This window comes from Heloderma suspectum, chromosome 1 (genome assembly GCF_057233095.1).
Source record: "Heloderma suspectum isolate Gila_16-S chromosome 1, 16-S_ref, whole genome shotgun sequence".
NCBI classification, from domain to species: domain Eukaryota; kingdom Metazoa; phylum Chordata; class Lepidosauria; order Squamata; family Helodermatidae; genus Heloderma; species Heloderma suspectum.
Window position 1 is genome coordinate 31,632,130 of NC_139458.1, and position 25,609 is coordinate 31,657,738.

The 25,609-nt window shown below is 45.0% G+C and overlaps 1 protein-coding gene across 1 annotated transcript in view; it reads left to right on the forward strand.

Moving 5' to 3' along the window:
• CLMN (calmin) overlaps nt 1–25,609 on the forward strand; it is a 115,401-nt gene that overhangs the window by 53,322 nt on the left and 36,470 nt on the right. The window contains exons 2-5 of the mRNA XM_084839778.1: nt 9,018–9,079; nt 10,398–10,493; nt 14,661–14,744; nt 24,994–25,086. Coding sequence (XP_084695904.1) covers nt 9,018–9,079; nt 10,398–10,493; nt 14,661–14,744; nt 24,994–25,086 — 335 coding nt within the window. The remainder of the gene's footprint in view (nt 1–9,017; nt 9,080–10,397; nt 10,494–14,660; nt 14,745–24,993; nt 25,087–25,609) is intronic.

Sequence of the window (25,609 nt, forward strand, 5' to 3'; positions counted from 1 at the left end):
GCTCTAGGCCTGACCTTTTTCCTTGCCTCTGTAGGCCTCAAACATTCACAGTGGTGTAACCCCATCCAACACAGGTTGAATCCTTATTCCCTGATCTGCCTTGTGGTCATTAGTCCAAAAGCTTCTGGGGACCCAAGGATGGGAAAAGCTGGATCTATTTCAGGACCAACTAGTCCTTCCAGCTGAGTGTTTTCTACTTCATCCTCACCCCCTATGGACTCACTATGTTATGCTGACATTGAGCAGTAAGGAGAGAATATTGGTGTGTTTGCTGCTGTGAGTGATGTAAAAAAAAAAAGTAAGCAAGCTAATAACTTTTGCGATTTTCAGCTTGGTAACCTCCAGAAATAAAAGAACAGAGGGTGAAGTTATTTTTCAATTAAATTAGGCTTTTCTGTTCTAATCCCACTGGAACAAGAGGGACTATTTTTAGTAAATAACATCATTTTATTAAGTGACAACCAAAGCCACTGCAAATCCAAGAGGTCTTTTTTGTTTTGAATTGTTTTAAATGAAGCTTTTCCCCCTCTTTTTTTTGTTAAGCTCCTATGGTGGATATGGTTCTTGCAAATAGCTAAAAGGTGGATTGCATTTCCCCCTGCAGCAAAAAATATCTAAAACTGTAGGTACTCCTAAAGAACATATGGATCAATTCGAAGTCTTTTTTTTAATAAATGGAAGTAGCTGCAGATTGCAGATTATACATTGCGTAGCTGCAGATCCTATAAAATAAATTTCTCTTAAATGTGTAACCTTACACACCCTTTAAGTATTGGCCTTGCATAGGTCCGCTCTGGCAGAGGAGGTGTGTGTGGATTTCTCTGGGGAGTTCCAGAACTTTTGACTTGAGCCGGAGATTATTCTACTCAGCCTCAGTGTTGTGCCCATAACAAAACCAATAACATCACATTGCCTTTTCAGAACAAGTTATGCTCTGTCTCATCTAGTTCCATTAGCTTTCGCTGTTGTTCTTCCATTTATTTATTATTTATTTCATAAATTTTTATACTGCTTCCCAACAAAATTTTCAGAGCCATGAACAGAATGACAACATCAACACTTAAAATAATGATGGATTGGCAATAAAATTGTAACTGTAATGGGCTGGGCCACACCTCAAGCCTGCATGAAGAGATGGGTCTCGAGTCATCTAAAAGTCAACGCTGTAGATGCCTATCTGGTGTCAGTCGGAAGGACGTTCCAGAGGGCAGGTGCCACAACACTAAACGCTCAGGACCATAGGGCACCATCAAAAGCACTCTTTTTGAGTCTCGCAAAAGTTGGGTAGGGACATAAGGATGAGGCTATCCCTAAGGTGACCTGGTCCCAAATTGTTTTGGGCCTTATATGTTAACAATAAAACCTTAAATATGGCCAGTGCAGTTCTTTTAACAAAGACGTAACATGCTGTTGAGAGGAGGCCCCATTCCGCTACATTCTGCACCAGCCACAGCTTCTGAGCCAAGACCAAGCATAGCCCCACACAGAGCACGTTACAATAATCCAGTCTTGAGGTTACCAATGCCTGAACCAGTGTAGCCAAGCTATCAAGGTCTAAAAACACCTGCAGATGGCAAGCCAGTCAAAGCTGGTAAAAGGCAGTCATAGCCACTGAGGCCATTTGAGCCTCCAGTGACAAAGTTGAATGTAGGAGCACCCCCAAACTATGTACTTGTTCTTTCAGAGGGTGTGCAGCCCCACCCAGAGCAGGCAACAGCCCTATGTCCTGGACCCTGGACCCATCTACCTACAGTGCTTCATCTTGCCAGAATTCAAATTCAGTTTATTGCCCCTTATTCAGTACAGCCACACCTGATTCAGATTAGTGCTGTGCCGAATCCTGCCCCCTATTTTCGGAAACTTTTTCCTCTCCCTGCGGAAGAGGCATTGTTTTTTCTGCCTCTTCTGCAGGGAGGGGAGAATTTTCTCCTTGGGGAGCAGGACAGGGTTTCCACATACCCTTTTTAAAGTGTAGGCAAATCCTGAGGGGTCTTCTTTATATTTTTATTTAAAACAACAACAACAACACCCCCTGCGCTTGCAGGAGCCCAGGACTCTTTTCCAGCCAGGAGTTCTTCCTGAATGCCTGTTGGAGGGGGCAAGCTCACATTGTCTCCTGGGAGTTCCAGACAGGAATGGGTCTAGATAATTTGCTTCATCCAAGAATGCTTGCAGTTGCCCCACCACAATCCTCCCAATAACCTTCCCTAAAAATGGGGTATTTGTGACCAACAAATCTTTGGGTCCAGGGTGGACTTCTTCAGGATCTATCATGCTACCACCTCCCTCAAGATGGCGGGAGCCATCCTTGCACGCCATCCAAACATACATAGAAAAATGGGTACAGTGGGAGAAATACATACAAAAAAATGTGTGCACATTTAATCTGGCGGCTGTTCCAGAAGCTTCTGTCTGAGTTTGGTTTTGTGAAGCAGACATTCTTAATTGACCAGGGTGGATGGCGACAGCTGTTAATCTTGACTAGATGTAGAAATCCTGGATTTCTGCTTCATCAACATCAAAATGAACGACATGAAGGAAGTATTCCATGGGTCACTTAGAAAAACAATACTGTTTTGGAACCGCCAAACCGCCCAGAGAGCTTCGGCTATTGGGCGGCATAGAAATGAAATAAAAAATAAATAAATAGGAAAGTGCTTGAGGAACTCTGCAGAAAATCGCGTCATCCTTCACAAGATTTGTTTCTTTCCATTTTTAAGAGAGATAACGATAACACTTGGCATTTGTATTTCAAGGGTTCACAATACTACACATACAGTATCTCAGTAATCATACAGAAGCCCTGGAAGGTAGGCCAGCATTATTATCCCTCTATTCCAGATGGGTGCAGAGGCTGAGAGTCTAGTGGTGTGCCTAAAAACACCTAGTGAGACCCTGGCTAAAGTAACATTTGAACTATGGACTTCCTGGCTCACAATCTTCACACTGTGCTATAACTGCTTTTGATTTCCACAGGAGTAGACATGCTAATCTGTTGCCATGAAAACAAGGAGTCTCATCGTGCCTTAAAGCAGGAGTGGACAACAACACCGCCCCACGCCCCAAAGGGCCTTTTTGGCAGCCCCAGTAGCCACTGCCAAATTTGCTGCAGTGGCAGCAAAAAACCCTGTTGATTTTTCTGTTTTAAGGCCTAAGTTGGCTCCCAGAAGCCTCCTGGGAACACAAATTTGGTTTAAAACGAGGCGCGTGCTCTCTGCACACATTAGTTCATAGAAAAATCACTGAGGTTTTCACTGCTGCACTGCCGAATTTCAGCAGCAAATTCGGCAACAGGGGGCAAGGTTGTGGCTCTGGTGGGTTCTGGGGGATGGAAATTGGCTCCCAGACCCCTGGAAGTTGCCCACCTCTGCCTTAAAGGCTAATACATTTACTGTGGCATAGTCCACAATAAATCTCTCTGAAACCTTTCACCTAGTGCTATATTTAATCTAGCCTTCCCCAACCTGGTGCCGTCCAGATGTGCTGGACTGCAACTCCAATAATTCCCAGCCAGCATGGCCATCTGGAGGGTGCCAAATTGAGGAAGGCTGATTTAATGCCTGTTTCACTTCACAGCTTGATGTAGGTCTGCGCAGGAAGAAGCGCCCTCTAGGACTCGAGTCTGGAGGTCTGTGTGAATATGTGTGGGGCTTCTTCCTTTTAAACATCTGTTTTTTCAAGCCGCCCTGGAAAGAGTTCTGAAAGTGTGGCTCACCAGCACCACTATGCGCTACTGTCATCTCATGGACTGGCTTCCATAATAGGCCAGGCCATCTCTGGCCCTTGCTGTTGGGCTTGAACCATCACAGTTGTCTCAAACTAGGTTAACTTTCACCATTGGCTTGGTTTGAACCCTCAAGCAGAGGCAAGGTGTGTGAACATTGGCCTGGGAATGTTCAGGCTCTAGAATGTCCGTGAGCCATTGTTACTTGGTTGCGCGCACTGTTCAAAGTGCTCCAGAGCCCGGGTGTGTAGGGAGGACATGCAAAGACTGGTCCCGGTCTGCAGCTTCAAACAGAGTTGATAGTAAGATTAAACCATAATCAATCTGCTGATGGGGTTTTGAGCACATGCGGAACCTATTTATAACCAGCTACCACCTACACAAGTTCAAAATGCCTTGACAAAGCTGGGTCTGTCTTCACAGTGGCACCGGTTCTCCGGAAGGCTGTGTACTTGAAAATGGACCTGAAAAGCTCTAAAAGGCATCGTCATGCTCTCAGCAAGATCATTGGGACTGCTTGCGATTTGCCACACTGCTTTTGCCCTGGATTAGACCCTCTTGGTTTAAGTCATTGTTAATATTAACAAATTGGATTTGGGAATCTGCTCATCCAGAGCTAATAGCTACATGTTGCATTCACTATGTGGAAAGTAGCCACCCTCTTGACTGTTCAGAATTCTGAAAGGGTGGTGGTGGAGAATTGCTGAGAGTTTGGCCAGTGGGGTTTTTTTTCCTCATTAATTCAGTTAACGTTGCCTAGAAATGGAGAAGCAGGGGGAAATCAGCCTAGCAAGAGACAGGGGTCACCATGGTTGGCTCTTGCCTGGGCCTATGGAGTGACTACAGGCAACCACTCTTTGGGGGACTCTTTGGGCAGCAGTGAGGTAGAAGCGTGCCGGGAAAGCCAAACTATAGATGTCTTCTTCCAGCTTCTCACAAGACATCTGGGTCTCTCAGAAGCTGGAGAAGGCATCCCTGCCACTCCAGTGTTTGCAAGCTCAGGCTCTCCTCGCCATCTAAATGGAGCATAGTTACGCTATGGGATTTGCTATCACAAGATGTAGCAATGGCCTCCAATTTGGATGGCTTAGACAAATTCATGGAGGAGAACAGTATCGATGGCTACTAATTACGATGGCTATATGCTATCTCCAGTATCAGAGGCAGCTGTCCCTGTATACCATACCATAGCACCTCCTTTATCGGCCTGTAGCAGTGCTGGCTCCAGGTTTCTGAGGGCCCTTGGGCAAGCACTGCCAGTGGGTCCCTCATGCAGCGAGTCTGCCTTCTCACCACCATTGTCACCAGCTGCTATTGCTCCTCTCGCTCTTTCTCGTCATTGCTACCACTGACTCGCTTGACAGGCCGTTGAGCAAGTACGCAGTGGCATCTACTGCTCCTCCTCACCACCAGAGAGGCAGCTGAACAAGCAGATTGCAGTGGTGAAGAGGAGGAACAAGTCCAGGGGGCTCTTGTCAGTGGGCCCCTGCTGGAGCATGAGCCCTTGGCAGGTGCCCAACCATGCCTACACTTGACGCCAGCCCTGGTCTGAGAGCCAGTGTAGTGTAGTGGTGAGAGTGGCGGACTGGGAGCCGGGAAATCTGGGTTCTAGTCCCCACTTGGCCATGGAAGCTCACTGGGTGACTTTGGGCCAGTCACAGACTCTCAGCCCAACCTACCTCACAGGGTTGTTGTTGTGAGGATACAATGGTGAGGAGGAGGATAATGTAAGCCGCCTTGAGTTCCTTGCGAGAGGGAGAAAGGCGGGGTATAAATGCAATAAATAAATAAATAAATAAATCTTCTTTCACAGAATGACGTCAAGGCAAACACCTCTGCGCAATATAGCACTGACAGCCTGGAGGTCATCTTTAGAATCCTCAGTAGGTGGTGGCTGGCTGTTTTGCATGTGGACAGAGATTCCTCTGTTCCAAAAAGCTCCGAATTCAAGGTTCTGGTATTACTACTGGCTATGCTGCTGATTCTCATGATGTTCTGACTGACTTAATTTACCGTGGTTATCCCTTTATTTCATGTTTTAGAGGGTTATTTTATTCTGTAAGCCACCTAATGGATCTGTCATCATCCAGAAGGTGGGATGTAAATAAAACAACCCAGTTTGAAACAGACCTAAAATACAGTTTTATAAATTGGCCCTGGATTATGTTTACCCCAGCATTCCTTAATCCAGAGGTGGGGACCTTTTTTCTGTCAAGGGCCACATTTCCTCAGGGGTAATCTGTCAGGAGCAAAAACCAGCAGTGGTGGGGTCATTCCTTCCTCTCTTTTTTTCTGACATCCCTTTCTCTCCCCCTGCCCCCACTTCCCACACAGCAGGCTGCCAAGGGAAAGACAGATCACTCTTGCTAGAGGTCTAAACTGTTCATTTGCAGAAGGCTTTTGAAATTACGTTGAGGGCCACAGGAAATTAAGACTAAGGGTCACAGGTTGTCCCCCTCTTCCTAAAATTATGCTGAACCCTAGAAACCCCCCCCCCCATTCTTGATTGCAGCAGCATGAGGAGAAATTGTTTTCCTTGTTGGACATTTCTCATCTTGAGTTCCTGTTGTCTTTATGGAGCCTGAAACTCTTAAAAGTTAAACCAAAACCAGACCGTTCTCCTTTTACTGCTTATAGTATTGAATTTTAGCAAGCGTTACTTCTTTCTGGCTTGACGCCATGGATTTGTGAACAGGCCTGGCCATATGCTATGTGTAATTACGATATTTATAATCTTGTTACAGCTCTCTAGATGCCCAGAAAAGCCCTGCACTGGTTCAGTAAACTGTATGCATGTGAAAACCAATCTTACGACTGGACCTGATTTTATTTTATTTTTATGGCTGTACATTTTCAAAAGAGTAGGTGCAAAGGAAACATGTTCCGTTGGGTTTATGGAAACTGTATAACATTTATGGAGTCTCTGTACAAGCCTTGCAAATTGAACTAGCTGATAGTGGGAGTTCTTACCAAAGTGATGGAGTGGGAGACCTTAAGGGAAACAGTGATGTATGTGAAAGCCACTGTGGTGTCGTTGTCAGAGCAGAGTTGCTCAACCTGGTGCCTTCCAAATGGACCACAGTTGGACCACTGAGAGCCAGTGTGGCACAGTGGTTAGAGTGTTGGACTGGGACTTGGGAGATCCAGGTTCTAGTCCCCATTCAGCCATGAATCTCACTGGGTGACTTTGGGCCAGTTATAGACTCTCAGCCCAACTACATATCATTCCCTTTTGCCCTGCTGAGAACTCCAGTAGCCAAATCAACACTCAGACAAGAGGCTGCATTTCCAAGGCTTTAATTCCATTTACCCGAATGAGGCATACAGATGCGAATTGCTAGAGACTCACAGAGTACAAAGGAAACAGGCTTCAAGGAGTTCAAAGAGAAACTACAAAAGTTGGTCTCTCTCCATTTGGGAAAAAGGTGGCAAACTCTCTTAACTTAAGGGGTGGGAGGGGAAGATCTTTCCCTCTCCTGTGACACCTCTAGGCACACCTGTTGATGCCGAGCCAATCGGGCAGAGCACCTAAGCTCAGCTCCTGTGATTTCCCGCTTGTGCCTGCGTCTGCACCTTGCATCTAAGAGTTCAGGTTGTCTTTCCCTCGCCTCCCCCTGTTCGCTGTCACTCACAGGGCTGTGTAAAGGGAGGGCCTCTCCATCCAGCTGTGCATCTGAAGCCTGGGAAAGTTCCTCCCCCGTGTGTTGCAGCTCTTCCTCGGAATCTGAACTGCTCAGACACTCTATATGCTCAGAGGCAACCCTGACACTACCTCACAGGGTTGTTGTGAGGATAAAATGGAGAGTAGGAGGATTATATAAGCTGCCTTGGGCTCCTTGCAGGAAAAAAAGGCAGGATATAAATAATAAATTTTAAAAAGTAAATTTCCAGCATTCCTGACCATTGGTGATGTTGGCTGGAGGTGTTAGGAGTTGAAGCCCTAAACACCTGGAGGGTACCAGGTTGGGGAAGGCTGTGTTAGAGTGTGAAACTAGGGCTAGGGAGACCCTGATTCAAATTCCCACTTGGCCATCAAGCTCATTGGGTAACCTTGGGATAGTCATGATCTCTCAGCTGAACCCACCTCACAGAGTTGTTGTGAGGATAAATTGGGGGTGGGAACCAAGTATGTCACCTTGACTACTGTGGAGGAACGGTGAAATATAAACGTAATGAATGAAATGAATAATTGAAAACAGGAATCTCCCACATGAATCTGCCAGTCAAATGAGATTTTTTTTTCTGAAGCCCTTCTCTGAGTGTTGCCATGTTTGAGAGCAGGTGCGGGGAGAGGTGCTTCCAGAAAAAGGGCCTTTCCTGTGTCAGCCCCCTGCTTGTGGAACTTTCTCACATTAGATGTGTTCACCTGGTGCCATTGTTAACTTTCAGGTGCTGGGTGAAATCTGTCCTGTTTGCTTAAGTCTTTAATGCTGTTTTTAAGACCCCTTGCTGTGACTGCTTCTATGTGTGTGTTGGACTGTTCTGTGTTGTAATTCGATTTGCTTTGCTTTTTTCTGATTTTTTAAAATTGACTTTTGATATTGTTTTCTTATTGGTTTTGGAAACTGTTCTATGCGGAAAGATGGGGTTGAAATACCTTTAAAAGATAAATAACCCCTCCTTTCCCACAGCCCTAATACTGATCTTGCCCCCGCTTTGCACACATGCTATTTCATCTGAAAAAACAAGACAATTAAGAGGTGATCATATATGTCTTGCCTGGGCTGGGGTGAGGGGGCGTTGAATTATGGCGTTCCTGCTGCTGCGCTTCTTACCTAATTTTCGTAGAATGTATAAATGCATATTTTATATCTGCGGCAATATTGGAAACCAAATATTGGTATATCAAGGGATACCAAAGCTAGACACCTGAGGGCCAAATTCCATTTTGGAGAAACTCTCAGGTGCCATTTTCTAGTGGTGGGCATGGCTGAAGGCAAAACTTTTGATGACAAAAATACCAGCATATTTTAACTGAAAGCCCTTACTGCCAGGAACTGAGGCATTTCAGCCTTTCCAAATGGAAAGAAAAACCTGCTCAAAAGCCAGGAAACCACCAAAACAACTGGCAGTTGGGGGAAAGAGTGTGGAACCAGGGGAACGGGGCATGGCCATCTGAGGAACACAGGTCTGCCGGATTGGGACCCTGGGTGTGCCAGGTTTGACCTGTGGGCCTGAGGTTCAAGACCGCCATTAGGTACCATTGCTTCTCCTTCTATGGAGCATTGCGCTTTTACACAGGCAGATCCTCCTCTTTAAAGAGATTGATCCACTTTATTTCTTTCCTTTCTAGTGGAGAGGGAAAATGTACAGAAAAGGACTTTCACCCGGTGGATAAATCTGCATTTGGAAAAGGTAACCCTGCTAAACAAATTGGTCTGCTCCAATATTATAATTACTGGAAAGTGGAGTTTATAGATGGGAAAGTATACGTGGGGGTTTCTCTTGGTGGTGATTGTTTAATACTTAGCAAATAATACTGTCAAAAGAATGCCAAAGATGTCTTTAAAACAGCAAAGAGTCCTGTGGCACCTTTAGAGAGTAATACATTTATTATGGCATACGATTTCATGTATTAGAGTCTACTTCATCAGATATATGAAGTGTAATCCTCAGTTGGCAGATAGATATACACATGGATGCAAAAAAAGGGCTTAAATGACAATGAAATGAAAAAACTACAGTCTGTGACAATTCAATTAGAGTTTACATGTATGCAAAATAAGCACCGTGAGCCTTCACAACAGCAGTCATTGGTGATCACAGAATCACCTTAATTGTTGTTGTTGTTTAGTCGTTAAGTTGTGTCCGACTCTTCGTGACCCCATGGACCATAGCATGCCAGGCCTTCCTGTCCTGCACTCTCTCCTGGAGTGTGCTCAAGTTCATATTCATTGCATCGGTGATGCTACCTAGCCATCTCATCCTCTGCCGTCCCCTTCTCCTTTTGCCTTCCATCTTTCCCAGCATCAGGGTCTTTTCCAGAGAGTTTTCTCTTCGCATTAGGTGGCCAAAATATTTGAGCTTCAGCTTCAGTATCTGTCCTTCCAATGAGCAGTCAGGGTTGATTTCCTTTAAAATTATTTAGTATTAGAATTATTAATACGCTGAGTAAATTAACACTTGGAGTGGGACAGAAAAGTATTGTCTCTGCTGAGACATCTCTCAAATGATGAGAATCAAACTTATTGGTAAGGTGTAATTCAGCAGTATCATGCTGGAGTTTCCCTTTGAACTCCCTTTATTCAAGGATGGCTGCCTTAAAGTCAGTAACAGAGGGTGCTTCTAGATGAGGCTTTCATTGTGTAATCGCCCTGCCTCATTTACGGAATTTTAGAGGGAGCCCAGATTTTGTAACTTTCCCATGTTTTCCCATTGCTTTTTCTGTCTTATTTTTCTTTCCACAAAAAACTGTTAAGGAGGAAAAGATAGAATAGCTGCACAGTGTCTTTTGATTGATAGCAACTGGAAGCACCCAGATTGCTCTGGTATGTTGAAAAGTTCCCTTACTGGTTTCTGAATATTACCATTTCTGCTGTTGGATTTCTGCCTGTTTATTCTTTTGCATAGAGACTGGCCTGTTTGTTCTAGCTAGAATGCAGATGGGCATTGCTGGTAGATGAGCGCATGCATCAAGTCTGTGTTCCTCAATGCGGTTTCCCTTTCTTCACAGTGCAGCCCACCTCTGGAAGTGAAAGATTTGTTGCGTGATATTAAAGATGGAAAAATTTTGATGGCTTTACTGGAGGTTCTCTCTGGACAAAATCTGGTAGGTATAAAAAGAAAATGTAAACGGCCACTGACATGGTAATCTTTCTGCATCTATGATAAAATCAAACTGGATGGCCTTTGGCAACCTAAAGACCCTATCAGAAATGTTAATCATTCTTCACCCCCACTACCAACAAACACAATTGACTTGGATCTCAGGCAGGTAAACTCTACATCTGCCTTCCCCAACCTTGGAGAGCACTTGGCAGTTCGGTAGCTCTGGCACTGGATAGGTGGTCACTGGTTAGGCCCTGTTGAAGACATACTTCCCTAAACTACACTTTGTGTCATATCATTATGATCCCATCATGGTAATGCTATATACCTCTTGTGCATTTACACCTCGTAGGACACACAATAGCCTTTCTTGAGGTATATTTGTATTTTTTGTTGTATTTTTGTGGTTTTAATTTTGTGAATTGCCCAGAGAGATTTGGCTATTGGGCAGTATATAAAAATGAAAAATGAATGAATGAATATAGGATAATGTGGGATAAAAAGCAGGAAATAACACAACAAAAGCGAATATGAGTGATATATAAATAACACTACAAAAGTGAATATGAACAATATATAAATAACACTACAAAGGTGAATATAAGCGATATAAAAATAACACACAAAAGTGATACACCTACAAAAGGTATATCAAATGTGTAATGTGCCCCATCAGTTATCAGTGCACTTCATTACCACTATAAAGCTGTTAGTGTAGATCTGGTTCCTTCCAGATCTGTTGTCTTGCAACTCCCATCATTCCCAGCCAGCATGGCCATGTTGTACTAAACAAGATGGGGATGGGGAAGGGTCTTGCTACAGGAACTGGCATTCTCATGACGAGGAGGCCAGGCAGCCTGGGCCTGACTGACCGTGCTGGGGAGATCGGATGCGGGGGAATCCCCGCTGTTATCTCAGATCAGAGATCGCAGTGGGGATGCTCGCTGAGGTGGTTCCTCCAGGAGGCAGGCATTGGTGCCGAAGGCCCCCCCCCCCACGGGTGAACCCCAAGAGGTGGAGCAAGCCAGATTGAAGTTGAACAGGCCAGATTGAGGTGCCCTGCAGGCTGGATAAAGCCCATGGGCTGCAGGTTCTGCACCCCTGCCCTACAATTAGGGATGTCCATCACAGGGAAATCTGGTTCTTCTTTAGCTCGGTGGAGTTCCATGGTATGTATGGCTCCCCTTCCATCTGCAAGCCAAGTTGCAGGCTGTTCCCCAAACTCTGGGAACTTTTTTGTGTATTTTGGGGGAAGGTTCTGAACAATTTGTGCAAATTCGGCCATAAATCGTGCAAATTACTCAAAGATTTGCACAAATTACAGAACTTTGCTCCAAAATGTGCAAAATTCCCAGAAACTCTGCGAACTGGCCTCACTCACTACAGATTGAGTTGGGCACTATAGCAGGAACCAAAATGGAGTCCAGGGGGCTGAGCCTAGGAAAACTCCTCAAAGTCCTCCCCCCGAACAGATTTCTGTGACGTGTTTGTTCAGTCGTTCAGTCATGTCCGACTCTTCGTGACCCCATGGACCATAGCTCACCAGGCCTTCCTGTCCTGCGCTCTCTCCCGGAGTGTGCTCAAGTCCATATTCATTGCATCGGTGATGCTATCTAGTCAGCTCATCCTCTGCCGTCCCCTTCTCCTTTTGCCTTCAATCTTTCCCAGCATCAAGGTCTTTTCCAGGGAGTTTTCTCTTCGCATTAGGTGGCCACAATATTTGAACTTCAGCTTCAGTATCTGTCCTTCCAATGAGCACTCAGGGTTGATTTCCTTTAGGATGGACTGATTTGACCTCCTTGCCGTCCAGGGGACTTGTAAGAGTCTTCTCCAGTACCACAGTTCGAAAGCATCAATTCTTCGGCGCTCAGCCTTCCTTATAGTCCAGCTCTCACAGCCATATGTTGCTACTGGGAAAACCCTACCTACAATATGCAAATTTTTTCCTTCAGTGTCATTTAAATCAGTAGAGGCAAACACACCTGTTTGGAGCCTATTTCCCTACTTAATTTGGATGCTATTGTTTAAGCAAGCACTTGACCCAGGTAACAAAGAAGTGATTTGGAGGTTTTATTCTTCTGCCACTGATGATTTATCCTTTGCCTCTGCTGATATACTGGTTGTTGCTTGCATTTGTGTTTTAATTATATTTTATTTTATGTACATTGAGCCACCTTGACAATTCTGAATGGACAGAAAGGTGGGATAGAAATCTTTTAAAACATTTTTGTAGATCTTAAGGACTGAAAATGTGCTTAAAAGAAAAGGGCAGAAGACCAAATAATTTACAGAATTCCTGGGTTGGAGGGCCCATGCTAGTTTGGATGACATGGCAAACTATTTTTTGATCAAAGCAGGATGTTATGCATTATGCTAAGTATATAAGGAGGGAGGAGAAAGTTCAGAGCAGGGGAGAACAAAGCTCAATCCTGATCCTCCAGACCATAGTTTGTAGGGCTGGAAAATGTAGTCTGAACTGAGGGCCAACCTACATGTGTTGTTAGTCACGTAGCTCTGCCCTTAAATGCAAGGTTGGTTTGGGGTTTTGGCAAGTTGTCAACATAGAGCCCCCAATCCAGATCGGGACCCTAGCATGAGTGGTAGGGAGCTTTCACCCTTTACCCCCACTTGCAATTTGTATTGCAAAAAGGTCCCATTGAAATGAATGGGGCCCTTTTTTTGCAATGCAATTTGAGGATGCAATGCCCCTGATCTAGATCATGTCACTGGGTGGAGGTTAAAACCCCTTACCCCTCATGCTAGGGCCCCATTCTGAATTAGGGACTCAAGACTGATGATTTCCCACCCACCCCACCCTATACTTAAGGATGGAGCTATGTGACTAATGTCACATGTAGTTTGGCCCTAAGATTCCCAGGAAATACAGATTCTGTATATGTGGGCTGTGAGAAGCAGTAGTTCTCAACAATTATCTTTTGCATCTAATAATCTAACTATCTAATCTATGTATAACCTAGAGGAAAGTCTCTTTCAGAATGATTAGATAGGCTGATAGAGGCTAATGAACAGGAGAAAATCAGTTCTCCTGAACAATGAGGGTAAATGTTTCTGTACAGAGTGGCCATGGTATTTTTAATCTCTTCCCAGTAAGTAAAGCGATTTGTTACAGTTGAATTAAAAACTCTGGCCACCACTTTATTTATTTGCCAGATTTATACCGCATTCAAGGTGAAGCTGGACAGCCATCTGTCAGGGATGCTTTGGACGGTTCAGAAACTCCAGCTTGTGCAGAATGCAGCCACCAGAGTACTGGTGGGGGCGAGCCAATTTGATCACATAACGCCTATACTGAACTAGCTGCACTGGTTACTGGTGCGTTTCTGAGCCCAATTCAAAGTGATGGTTTGACCTTTAAAGCCTTAAACGGTTTGGGACCAAGTTATTTGAAGTACCGCCTTCACCCATATCAGCCTGCCCGCACTTTAAGATCGGAAAGAGAGGCCCTTCTCATTTGCCCACCTGTGAGAGCAGTCAGGTGGGTGATCACACATGAGAGGGCCTTCTCTGCAGTGGCCCCACACCTTTGGAACAAGCTGCCATTGGAGGTCCGCCATGCTCCATCATTACAGACTTTTAAGAAGGCCTTGAAAACATATTATTTCACCTTGACCTTCTGTTGATTTGACTGCTATTGTTGCTGGTACTGCTGTTAACATTGTTGCTGGCTTTATTGTTGGCTTTTATGGTTGCTTTTATTGTTTTTATGTTTTTATCACTTTTAATATTTAACGGTTTTTCTGAATTTTATTGCTGTAAGCTGCCTTGGGGGGCTTCTACCCTGAAAGGCGGCCAAGAAATATTTTAAACACATAAATAAATTTGATTTTGATTCCTGCATTGAGCAGGGGGTTGGACTTGATGATCTTATAGGCCCCTTTCAACCCTACTATTCTATAATTCTACCCCACCTTTCTACCAAAAAATGGCACTTACTGGAATTTAAGTTCTGTTTTTGATTTTATTTTTTTATTTTCTATCTCTTGGTATAACCAACTACTGTTGCTGCTTTTATAAACCATGATAACCTTTCACTGAACAGTAAATGGTAGACTCCCTTTTGTTACTTCACACTGTTAATATATATTTTAAAGTAGTATTCATTGTCAGACTTCCTTTTCAAACCACTCTCCTTTATTTGTTTTTTTAGCTACACGAATACAAGCCCTCAACCCATCGTATTTTTCGACTGAACAATATTGCAAAGGCCCTTAAGTTTTTGGAGGATAGCAACGTGAGTAATTTGAAAGGGGTCAAATCATTCTTCGCTTCTCTCAGTAATCATTGCAATAATAAATACAAATAAAATGTTGCATGCCTACATGAGGAATGTATAAGCTGAAGGAATTACGCTTTGTTTTAATGCTGAATCTAAAATGCTGCACACATTCTACAGAAAATGCTCCTGCTGGCTCCTAAAAACAAGGATTACTTTTTAAAAGAAAAATGTAATGTTAAAAGGTTCAGCTGGATTAAAGGATCAAGAGGCTAATATTAAAAGAAAATAATAAGAAATGCATGTAACTGCCAAGCTCTGAGCAACCAGACTTGAGCTGCTTTGAAGGTTAGCGACTTGAGTCATCTGTTTTTTAAGAAAATCTTTTCGACATCACGAGTTCTTTTATTTCAGTGCTAAATTATAGCAAGAGCTCATTGGATCTTCATTCCGAAAAACTGAAGTTGGGGATGTAGACTTGCATAACTTCTGCAAGCTTTCAGGGCTGTACATCCCATAAAGATGAAAAAAAAAAAATCCCTGGCCGACATTTTGGCATCGCTATACAGGGTCTCTTTGCAAAAAGGGTTATAGTCGAAGTTAGTCCTACTTAGAGCAGTCCCCCTGAAATGAATGGGAATTCTGCCAGGCTAACGTTGGATGCAACCCAAAGAGCAGAAGTGGCAAGGGAGGAAACCATGACTCTTACTCCCTTGCGGTCTTAAGTGAAGGTTGGCTTCTGCAGTGGAGATGCACCTTCTTGCTTACAAAGACAGAATGTGGATCTCAGTGTTAAGCAGCCTTCCCCAACCTAGTGTCCTCCAGATGTGTTGCACTACAACTCCCAGAATGCTCCAGCCAGTGTTTTCTAGTGGTTAGAGCCTTGGACTGGGACTCCTTCCCACAGCACTACAAATCACTTCTCTTCCTCACACCCACAGCAAAGCAGCTTTCTCCAGCCTTCCTTCAGATGGATTGGACTACAACTCCCATCAACACACCAGCAAGCTTTTTGGGACCTGTAGTCCACCACCTCTGCAGGGTCCTGGGTTGGGGGAGGCAGCCATAAAGGCTAAACCACCATAGCAGAAACCTTTTTAACGTGTGAAGCATGTCTTATTCTCAGCAAGGAGTTATACAGGGGCACTTTTTCCTGCACCCTACGTCGCCAAATAAAAAGTCAAAATTAAAAAGTGGTTTTCGCAGCCTTTTCCAGCGATTGAGTCTAAAGAGTTACCTCAGCATTTTAGAGGAAATAATGTTAACTGCATGCATATGCACTGTGAGATAGCAGTAACCTTTACCACAGGTTTCTTAAAGCAAATAATAGCTCTTTGGACTGTCAACACCGCACCATCCCTGTGTCTTGTGCAAACATGCATTATTGAAAAGTAACACAGGAATTCACATGCACTACACTGCCTTTTAGTTCTGCAGGGTACAGGTTTGGGGACTCGGGTACAGGTTTGGAGATCTCTGCTGAACAGCTGCAAAGTGGCCGGAGAAGTGAGCAACTGGCAGCTGAGAAATGGGGGCTGAAGTGGTCGCCCTTTTCCCTGCGTGATGTTTTTTCCCTGTAAATTCTTCCGCACAAGCTGGGGTTCCAGACATGTGACTGCTGCATCATGGTGGTGGTGGTGGTGGAGGAAGAAGCAGCAGCAGGGGTGGGGCAGGTGGAAATAGCAGATTGATATCTTTGCACAAGGCCACTTCTCAGAAGATTCCCCACCAGCACCACTATTAGGTACTGTAGTGGGGATTAGGGTTTCCATTTTTCCATGGTTGTCTCCCAGATCCTGCAAGAGGTTATGATTTTAATGTAAGCTGATGATCTAAAGTCTGTCTCGGGGCATTCCCCTTTCTGCCAGGAAGCCAAAACCAGTGCATTTAGAGCACAGCCATGTATAAACATACGTGGTAGTGGGCTCTCCCACGCTGGAGGCATTAAAGAGGAGGCTGGACAGCCATCTGTCAGGGATGCTCTGACTTGGATTCCTGCACTGAGCAGGGGGTTGGACTCGATGGCCTTGTAGGCCCCTTCCAACCCTAGTAGTCTATGATTCTAAACCTGGTTCTCACAATCACTGCAGCCCACCGTGGCTTATTTCAGCCACGGTGGGTTGCTGCATGTGCCAGTGGCCATGGTCTGTTTTAGGGGTGGTGGGTGGTTTGTTAGCCACACCAATAACCCACCCTGCTTTGAGTTTGGATGTCACAATAAGCCATGGCACCCACCCGCTACGGCTTGAGTATTCAAAACGGCCACCAGCATGTGCCGCAACTCACTGTGGCTTAAATAAGCCACGATGGGCTGCAGTAATCATGCAAACCAGGTCTATATATGGCTGTGCTCTAACTTCTCTCTAACTACACTGGCCCAGTCCCTGTGGGAGGGATTGGGTGAAGAGAATATGGGGAACAGTGGAGGCTACCTGAAGCTTTCGTTCAGAGTCATCTCAGATCTTTAGCCCAAAGCTAAGATCATAGGCAGCTTTTCCCAACCTGGTCCCTCACCCTGATATTTTGGACTGTAGCTCCCATCAGCCTCATCCAGCTTGGTCAGTGGTCAGGAATGCTGGGAGTTGTAATCCAAAACATCTGGAGGGTACCAGGTTGGGGAGGGCTGATCATAGGCATGGTGGGGGATTGACCTGGGACTTGCGAGTGTGTAGGCCTGCTGTCTTATATCTGACATTGCCTGTGCCTCTCTGGGGGAAGGAAAAGGTTACAGGTATGGAGTAAGTCATGCTTATGCTTCTACTCCAGGGCTGCAATGAATAGCTGATCAGTCTTCCCCAAACTGCTGCCCTTCAGATGTGTTGCACTACAACTCCCAGCATTCCCCAACATCTGGAGAGCACCTGGGATGCTGGGAGTTGTGGTCCACCACATCTGGAGGGCACGAGTTTGGGACAGGCTGAGTTAGAGAGATAAATTAGACATTTTGTTCAATTTTAAGATGGTCCTCTCAATTAATTGGACAGGGTTTTGTTTTGTTTTCTATATACAAATACTTCCGAAAGTGATGGCGTGCCCAGTCTTGGAAGAAGTATTCTTACTGCTTTTTCACACAGGAGGGAATTCCTCTTCTAGCATTATGCCTTCTGCAACATGTGTGTGCATCATCTAAAACCAAGGACTGCTCCTCTTCTGTATGCACAAATGCCCAGCTCCCACATGAGCTCATCCATGGCAAGTTGTGCATATTTCCCCAAGACCAGGGATGGGAGAACCAAGGATGCTTGAGCTCACTGCAGTTCACCAAACTTTCCTTCAAAGCTCGGTTTGGCTTGCTCCCATTCATTCAAATGGGAAATGTTTCACATTTAGAGAAAGTTGTACATTTTTAGAAGGTTGCACATTTGTTAAGTGCGCATTTTGCAAACGCAAATCCAAGTTCAGGAATTTGCAAACATTTTCAGAGAACATGCACTCCCATTTGCATTCACATGTGTGAACCCACCCCCTTCCGGGTTCTCTGGGCACCCACCCAGCTCCTGCCCCTGCTCGCTGGTCCCCAGACCACACTCGAGCCCCTCTCGCACTTGGTGAGAAGCCCGCACTCACACCGGCGGCCTCGTCACGCTCTTCGGTTACCATTTTTTGAAAAATACAATGGCGATCACAAAATGTGCATTTTTGCAAATGTGCATATTTGGGTATGTGCAAAAATTAGGGTATTTTGCAAAATGCGCATTTTCACACATACACAAATATGATCATTTTCACGATTGTCATTTTTTTTCTCAAAAAAAGGTGCCCGCGAAGCTCAACAAGGCTGCCAGGGTGAGTGCACGCCATTTGCCAAGCATGGGCAGGGGGCGAGCAGTGACAGGGGCTCAGCGAGCGGGGCTCGGGGGTATGGGTAGGGGCAGTTCCACCGAATTCCTGGATGGAATCGGGTGCCCGCACCATCCCTACCAACAAGGCATTTTTGAGTGATTTGTGAACTGAAACAAAATTCTCATATATCCCTACCCAACATGTCATACATGTGATGGCGAGGTTTGCACATTCCCCAGAACCTGAATGCACTCTCTCCCCGCATAATGTCTAACCACTAGGCTGATTGTCTGAACTAGCTCACTATCTCCCCAAGGCTTGAGGAACTAGGAAACCAAAACTACTTGTTTTCTGGAATTGGAGAGTAGCCGCTGCTGGACTTGGACAAATGTACTTCATCTCAAATACTGAAACACTGATGGGGATGTTGTATGAAATGGTACAATTGCAGGCTGCCGCCTCACGACACTGTCTCACGGGGGCCTTTGGTAGAGGGTGGTTGCTTTCCTGAACTGTTGCTCCAGTATCTCTGAATTCTGCACATGCTGTTGGCGACATCACACTTACCCTGTTGCCAAGGGCCTTCGTATGTCATAGTGAGGTGCCTCATCTTGCCTTAAGCTTAAGTAAAGTGAAGGTTTCCTTAGGCACACTGAACCTTTTGAAGGCCAGATGGAATGATTTGATCTCTGTGTCCAACCCCCCTCTGAGGGTGACCACAATCATATACTTGTAAGTGACTCCAGTTGGGAAGGATTGGGAAGAGTAAAAAGGTAGGATAGTGTAACTAGGGTCACCAAGTCTTAATCCACGGAGAGCTCCTGTGTCTTCAACAGCTGTGCGGCTAGGAGCAGTTTAGCAGTGCAGCACTGGCAACTCATCCCAGTGCAGCTATTAAAAGTGTGTCTTTCAAGCAGTGGCATAGTGGAACCAGGGCACTCAGGGTTGAAGCACCAGGACTTTTTGGATTAGCAGGCACCTCACTATGACATAGACATCACCTGCCAACCCCTGCCCCCCGCCCCACACTTCTCCGTTCCCTCTGAATTTGGCTGCCATTCTCATAGTTGTTGTTCAGTCGTTAAGTCATGTCCGACTCTTCGTGACCCCATGGACCATAGCACGCCAGGCCTTCCTGTCTTCCGCTCTCTCCCAGAGTGTGCTCAAGTTCATATTCATTGCCATTCTCATAGTAGCTTAGCATAAATGGATTTTCCATAAATGGATTTTCCCAGCAATGATATATTGTTGTGAGCAATCCCTGGTGTAGTGCAAAGAATTTGAGGGATGGCTTGGTCCCAAATGAGCAATGAAGAACAATTAGCTTTACAAAGAGCTGCTCATGGAGAAAATAAAAACTGCTAGAACTGGTTTGTTGACTTCGAGATAAATTGTTTTTCCCTGGGCTTGGAAAAAGAAACTCCTGGAAAATCGTGAGTTGGTGTGTGTACATGTATGTATGTACACATCTCTGTCACACACACACACACATGTTTGGCCTCTCCTTGGGGGTGTGGCTATGGGGACTGTCATGATGAGTGCCTGGACTTCAGAATTTACCACTACTTACCACTGATGTCATGATTTCTGATTTCTGCTTGTTTACCATCTGTAGGCAATGTTTAACACAACTCCCAGTTTCTCAGCATTCATTTACCATTTTCAGCATGAGAACAATAGTGGTCCACCTTTGGTGGTTGCAGTGAGAACCAAGCAAGACATGGGTCTTTATGTAACTTGCAAAGTATAAGAGCTACGGTGTGATAATAAGAGATGTACTTAAAAAAAACCAAACCTTCACCAACCTAAAGGTTTTAAGCCATGACCTACTTTGGGACCTTATCTCAGAGGAATGATACGCGGGGTGGTGAGATCTTATTGGCACTGAAAATTCTAGTCGTAAGCCACAGATTAAATGTTTCCCTTTCAATCTCATTTTAAGTTCAACCTCATGGAACGGCAGGGCAGAAAAATGTTTTTCCAGTTCTCATGGCCGCGGAGAGTGAGTTTAAATATTAAACCACAAAGAAAGAGATGGAAAGGGACTGTCACGGTGTGTAGCTATGTGGAATTTGAAAGGACTTGTTTGGGAGATGCAGAAGCTCAGTGTTTTAACCTGTTCCATCGTTTAGACTAGCCTTCCCACCTGGTGTCCTTCAGATGTGTTGGACTGTAACTCCCATCACGCGCAGTCAGCATGACTCCACCCAACCTCTGGCCCTCCAGCTGTGTGGACTACAACTCCCATCATCCCAAGATGGTAGTTTCAGTCCAACACATCTGGAAGACAGTAGGTTGCAGAAAGCAGGTTTTTGGTATGTCTGAAGTACCATACTTACTGGGCTTTAACACTGTCATTGGCAAAAGTGGAATTCTCTTGCTCCATCTTCTGCTGTCCTGCCCACAGTGAATGAGTGTTGATTGAAGGAGTGATATATGCTGGTGTTTATCATGCGGAATCAACTTCAGTGTGGGAACTCTGGATCCTGGTATGGCTTCGCAAACCCAACCTTTGGTAACTTGATCGTGCCCAAATAAACAACGGGCATTTAAAAAGCCATGCAGTAAAAATGGAGAAGGCAGGTATCATGACATCTGAGCCTCCAAGACAGCTAAGGAGTTTTTCTGAGCCCAGTTTGCATCGGATGTTTGTTGCATTCACATTTCCAAATGCCCACAGGCTCAGATGGCCGTTCAGTAAACAGTCTTCGATCTACACATAGTGAACGCCAGAAGGCTGTACATGAAAAGGAGCCTGATCAATCTAACTTGAGTAGAACAGTGGATTATATAGCCCCGGATATGCACAATATAATCAAATCATGGGATAGAAAGGATAAATACTTAATCACGTTAGCATTTTTAAAAATCTAATAACTGAGGGTCAAACTAGTAATTTGTAACTCGTAAATACATGGCGGACCCAGATCTTTACTCTCTTACCATCTCCCACTCGCCCCCTCATAGCTGCTGTATCATGATGTCAGAGTGTTCTTCATTTCCCCACTCCACACCAATGGCTGCTGTTGGTGGGGGGAGGCTAAGGAAACCTGGCATGCTGCGGCAGCAGCCCAGTCTGACGAGCGTGGAGCTTTTGTTGTTGTTGTTTTTCGGTCATTCAGTCGTGTCTGACTCTTCATGACCCCATGGACTGTAGCACGCCAGGCCTTCCTGTCCTCCGCTGTCTCCCGGAGCGTGCTCAAGTCCATATTCATTGCATCGGTGATGCTATCTAGCCATCTCATCCTCTGCCATCCCCTTCTCCTTTTACCTTCATCTTTCCCAGCATCAGGGTCTTTTCCAGGGAGTTTTCTCTTCGCATTAGGTGGCCAAAATATTTGAGCTTCAGCTTCAGTATCTGTCCTTCCAATGAGCACTCCGGGTTGATTTCCTTTAGGATGGACTGATCTGACCTCCTTGCAGTCCAGGGGACTCGTAAGAGTCTTCTCCAGCACCACAGTTCGAAAGCATCAATTCTTCAGCGCTCAGCCTTCCTTATAGTCCAGCTCTCACAGCCATACGTTGCTATTTGGAAAACCATAGCTTTGATTATATGAACCTTTGTCGGCCAGGTGATGTCTCTGCTTCTTACTATGCTGTCTAGGTTTGCCATAGCTTTCCTCCCAAGGAGTAAGCGTCTTTTAATTTCATGGCTACAGTCACCATCTCTGGTGATCTTGGAGCCCAAGAAAGTAAAATCTGTCACTGCTTCCATTTCTTCCCCTTCTATATGCCAGGAAGTGATGGGGCCAGATGCCATGATCTTCGTTTTTTTAATGCTGAGTTTCAAACCAGTTTTTGCACTCTCCACTTTCACCCTCAACAAGATGCTCTTTAGATCCTCTTTAGATCCTCTTTGCTTTCTGCCATTAGGGTGGTGTCGTCTGCGTATCTGAGGTTGTTGATAATTATTATAAATCATCATAAAGCATGATTTAGCCATGCTTAGAGTAGACCCATTTAAATCAATGGGACTTAAGTTAGTCATGAATAACTTAAATCCCATTCATTTCAATGGGTTTACTCAAAGTTTGACTAAATCTGGATCCAACCCCAAGAATTGACTGAAACCAATGAACTTGACATGCCTCCAGCCATTCTAAAAAGCTAGTGCAGATGTAACTCATCTCTTGGGGAGCAGGCACTGGGTGAGTTTGCTCCTTCACTCACAAACCACCTCTCCTTTCTCATGCACATTTTGTCAAGTCCCTGGCCAACCTTAACCATGGTTAAGAGTGGGGTGAGTTATGGAGGAATCATAGAACCATAGAATAGTAGGGTTGAAAGACCCTATAAGACCATCGAGTCCAACCCCTGCTCAATGCAGGAATCGAAGTCAAATTTATTTATTTATTTATTTAAAATATTTCTTGGCCCCCTTTCAGGGCAGAAGCCCTCCCAAGGCAGCTTACGGCAATAAAATACAGAGAAACAGTTAAAATATTAAAAGTGATAAAAACAATAAAAGCAACCATAAAAGCCAACAATAAATCCAGCAACAATGTTAACAGCAGTACCAGCAACAATAGCAGTCAGGTAAAGAAGACCAAGGTAAAATAATATATTTTCAAGGACTTCTTAAAAGTCTGCAATGATGGAGCATGGCGGACCTCCGATGGCAGCTTGTTCCAAAGGTGTGGGGCCACTGCAGAGAAGGCCCTCTCATGTGTGATCACCCACCTGACTGCTCTCACAGGTGGGCAAATGAGAAGGGCCTCTCTTTCCGATCTTAAAGTGCAAGCAGGCGATATGGGTGAAGGCGGTACTTCAAATAACTTGGTCCCAAACCATTTAAGGCTTTAAAGGTCAAAACCAGAGGAGGAGCGGGGAGTTAAACAGGTGGTTACTGGTTTAAGTGTCAGGTATACATTTAGCATAACACTGAGTGTGGCCCTCGAAAGAGGTGTTAAGAATGCTGATGATTACTGAGGGGTCCATGAATGTAAAATATACTAGTCATGCCACTAGTCAGCAGTGAACTGCATGGCCCGTGATCACAGAAGAGAGGCATTTATATAAGCACCAGTGAATTCATAGTAGTACTGGGTGTTGAAAATATTGAAGGGGCCTGCATTATAATCTAATGCAGTGGTTTCCAAATATTCTACTTTCAAGGAATCCTTTTCACATTTACTTGCCTGCCATGGAATCCCTGCACTTTGTAGAGGACCCTGAGGCATCCGTTAGGCATCTGGGGTTCCCAGCAATACCATGCTGGCTGGGAATTCTGGGAGTTGTAGTCCAGCACATCTGGAGGACATCAGGTTGGAGAAGACTATGTTAGGATGTATTCTTGATTTATGGGTGGCACATGCTGTCACCTTGCATGAGCAGAGAAGAACATCTTCCATGTTCTCCTGGGCATGGACACCATCATTGGTGAAGATCAGGTTATGGATCAGGAAACCGCCATTTTCGGGAAGTGTATCTCCCATTGAGGAAGACCCCTGTTCTAATGGAAGGAGGGGGTGTTTATATTGCTTCAGGTCATTAGAATTTCCCTTGCTCCCAGGTCCAGCCTTAGAGCAGGCTTACATATCCATATTTACAGTGGCCTAATGGAGGTTGTCTTTCAATGGATCCACACTGGTGACTGTTCATGTGGTGAACTCCATTTTCTTCATATCACAGCAGGCCTTTCCTCCTGGACCTTTCCAGTGCCGTAGAGAACATTTCCTTATCTAAAGGGAACTGCCGCATTGCAACCACATCCTGTTATAAACTAGCATGAAAGAGACAGAACTGTGGATAGAAGCAGGCAACTAAGGGCATCTGCACTGTGAAAACAAAGCAAGCCAAAACCTTGCCCCGTGTAATTGCAAAAGGCAGGTGCTGCCTGTATGTGTCAGGGTTGGATCGGAGCCCATAGAGCCCCAAAGCAGTTCTGATTCTGAGGAAGAGATAGAAACCATGGGAGGGGAACCCGCGCGCCATTCAGAGGCGCCGCTGGAGGGAGAGCCCCTCCCTGATCACATTCCTGAGAGTGGTAGTGACCCTGGCAGGCAGGGGGAGGGACAACTGGAGCTTCGGGATGCTAGGCGCCGGCTCAGGGACAAGCGGGAGATGGAGGACGCTGAGAGGAAGCACTCAGCCTGCTTGGCACGACATCAACAGCTGCGCCCCAATGCCCCACAGGAAAGGGGTGGACTTTCGCCTCCTAGCCCTTAAGTTCAGAGGCTTCCCGCCTTTACCTCCAAACGGAGATCAACTGATTCACTAAGGCTAGAAACCCCAAGTAGGCAGCTCTCTTAAGTTTCCCGCATCAGGCTCATGCAATTAGCATCTGTAAGTGTCATTAGGTTGAATGGAAATAAAGCCTTGGAAAAGAGCCCTATCGTCTCTGTGTTGATTCTGGCTACTTGAGGATTTCAGAAGGCAGAAGGGCGCTCCTGACAGTATGTCTGTAGCTCTTCAGGTATTTTTCTGTATTTATCTATTTATTTTAAGCAACTTTTAAAGCCTGCATCCTGTTTTTTCCCTGTAGGTAAAGTTGGTTAGCATTGATGCAGCTGAAATAGCAGATGGAAACTCTTCCATGGTACTGGGCCTGATATGGAACATAATCCTGTTTTTTCAGGTAAAATTAAAAAATGATTCCATTATAGCTATTCCATTAAATCTTTCAGCTTCTACAGATTTGTAAGTATGAAGGAGACTTGCTCTCATTTGTATTGTTTAATAGAGATTTGCTATCATTGTACCTTGGTGGTGGGGGGGGCAGCTCTTTATTTTTCTGGAATGAACGACACTGTAAATTTTGGACAAACTGCAATGGATCAAACACCTGAGCCTCATTACACCTTTCTTTCTTCCCCTCCTCCCACTCTGGTTCTCTTCCATTGCCCTCCCAAATGGATTTCTGTATCATGTTACCTGAGCCCAGCCTGATCTGTATGTGTCTGACTCCCGTCCAAAGCCAAAATGAGAAGATTTTTGGGCTGAAAATGTATGGGTGTTGCTTTGTATGTTTTAGCAACATGGATCATGAGATCCGTGCCCTAAAAGGTCCTGACAGTGATGCTTTAAAACCATTAGATGTGCATTGGTTTCATGTACCAAGATTGAAAATGAGCCTTGAAAGGCCAGGAATTGAATGAAAC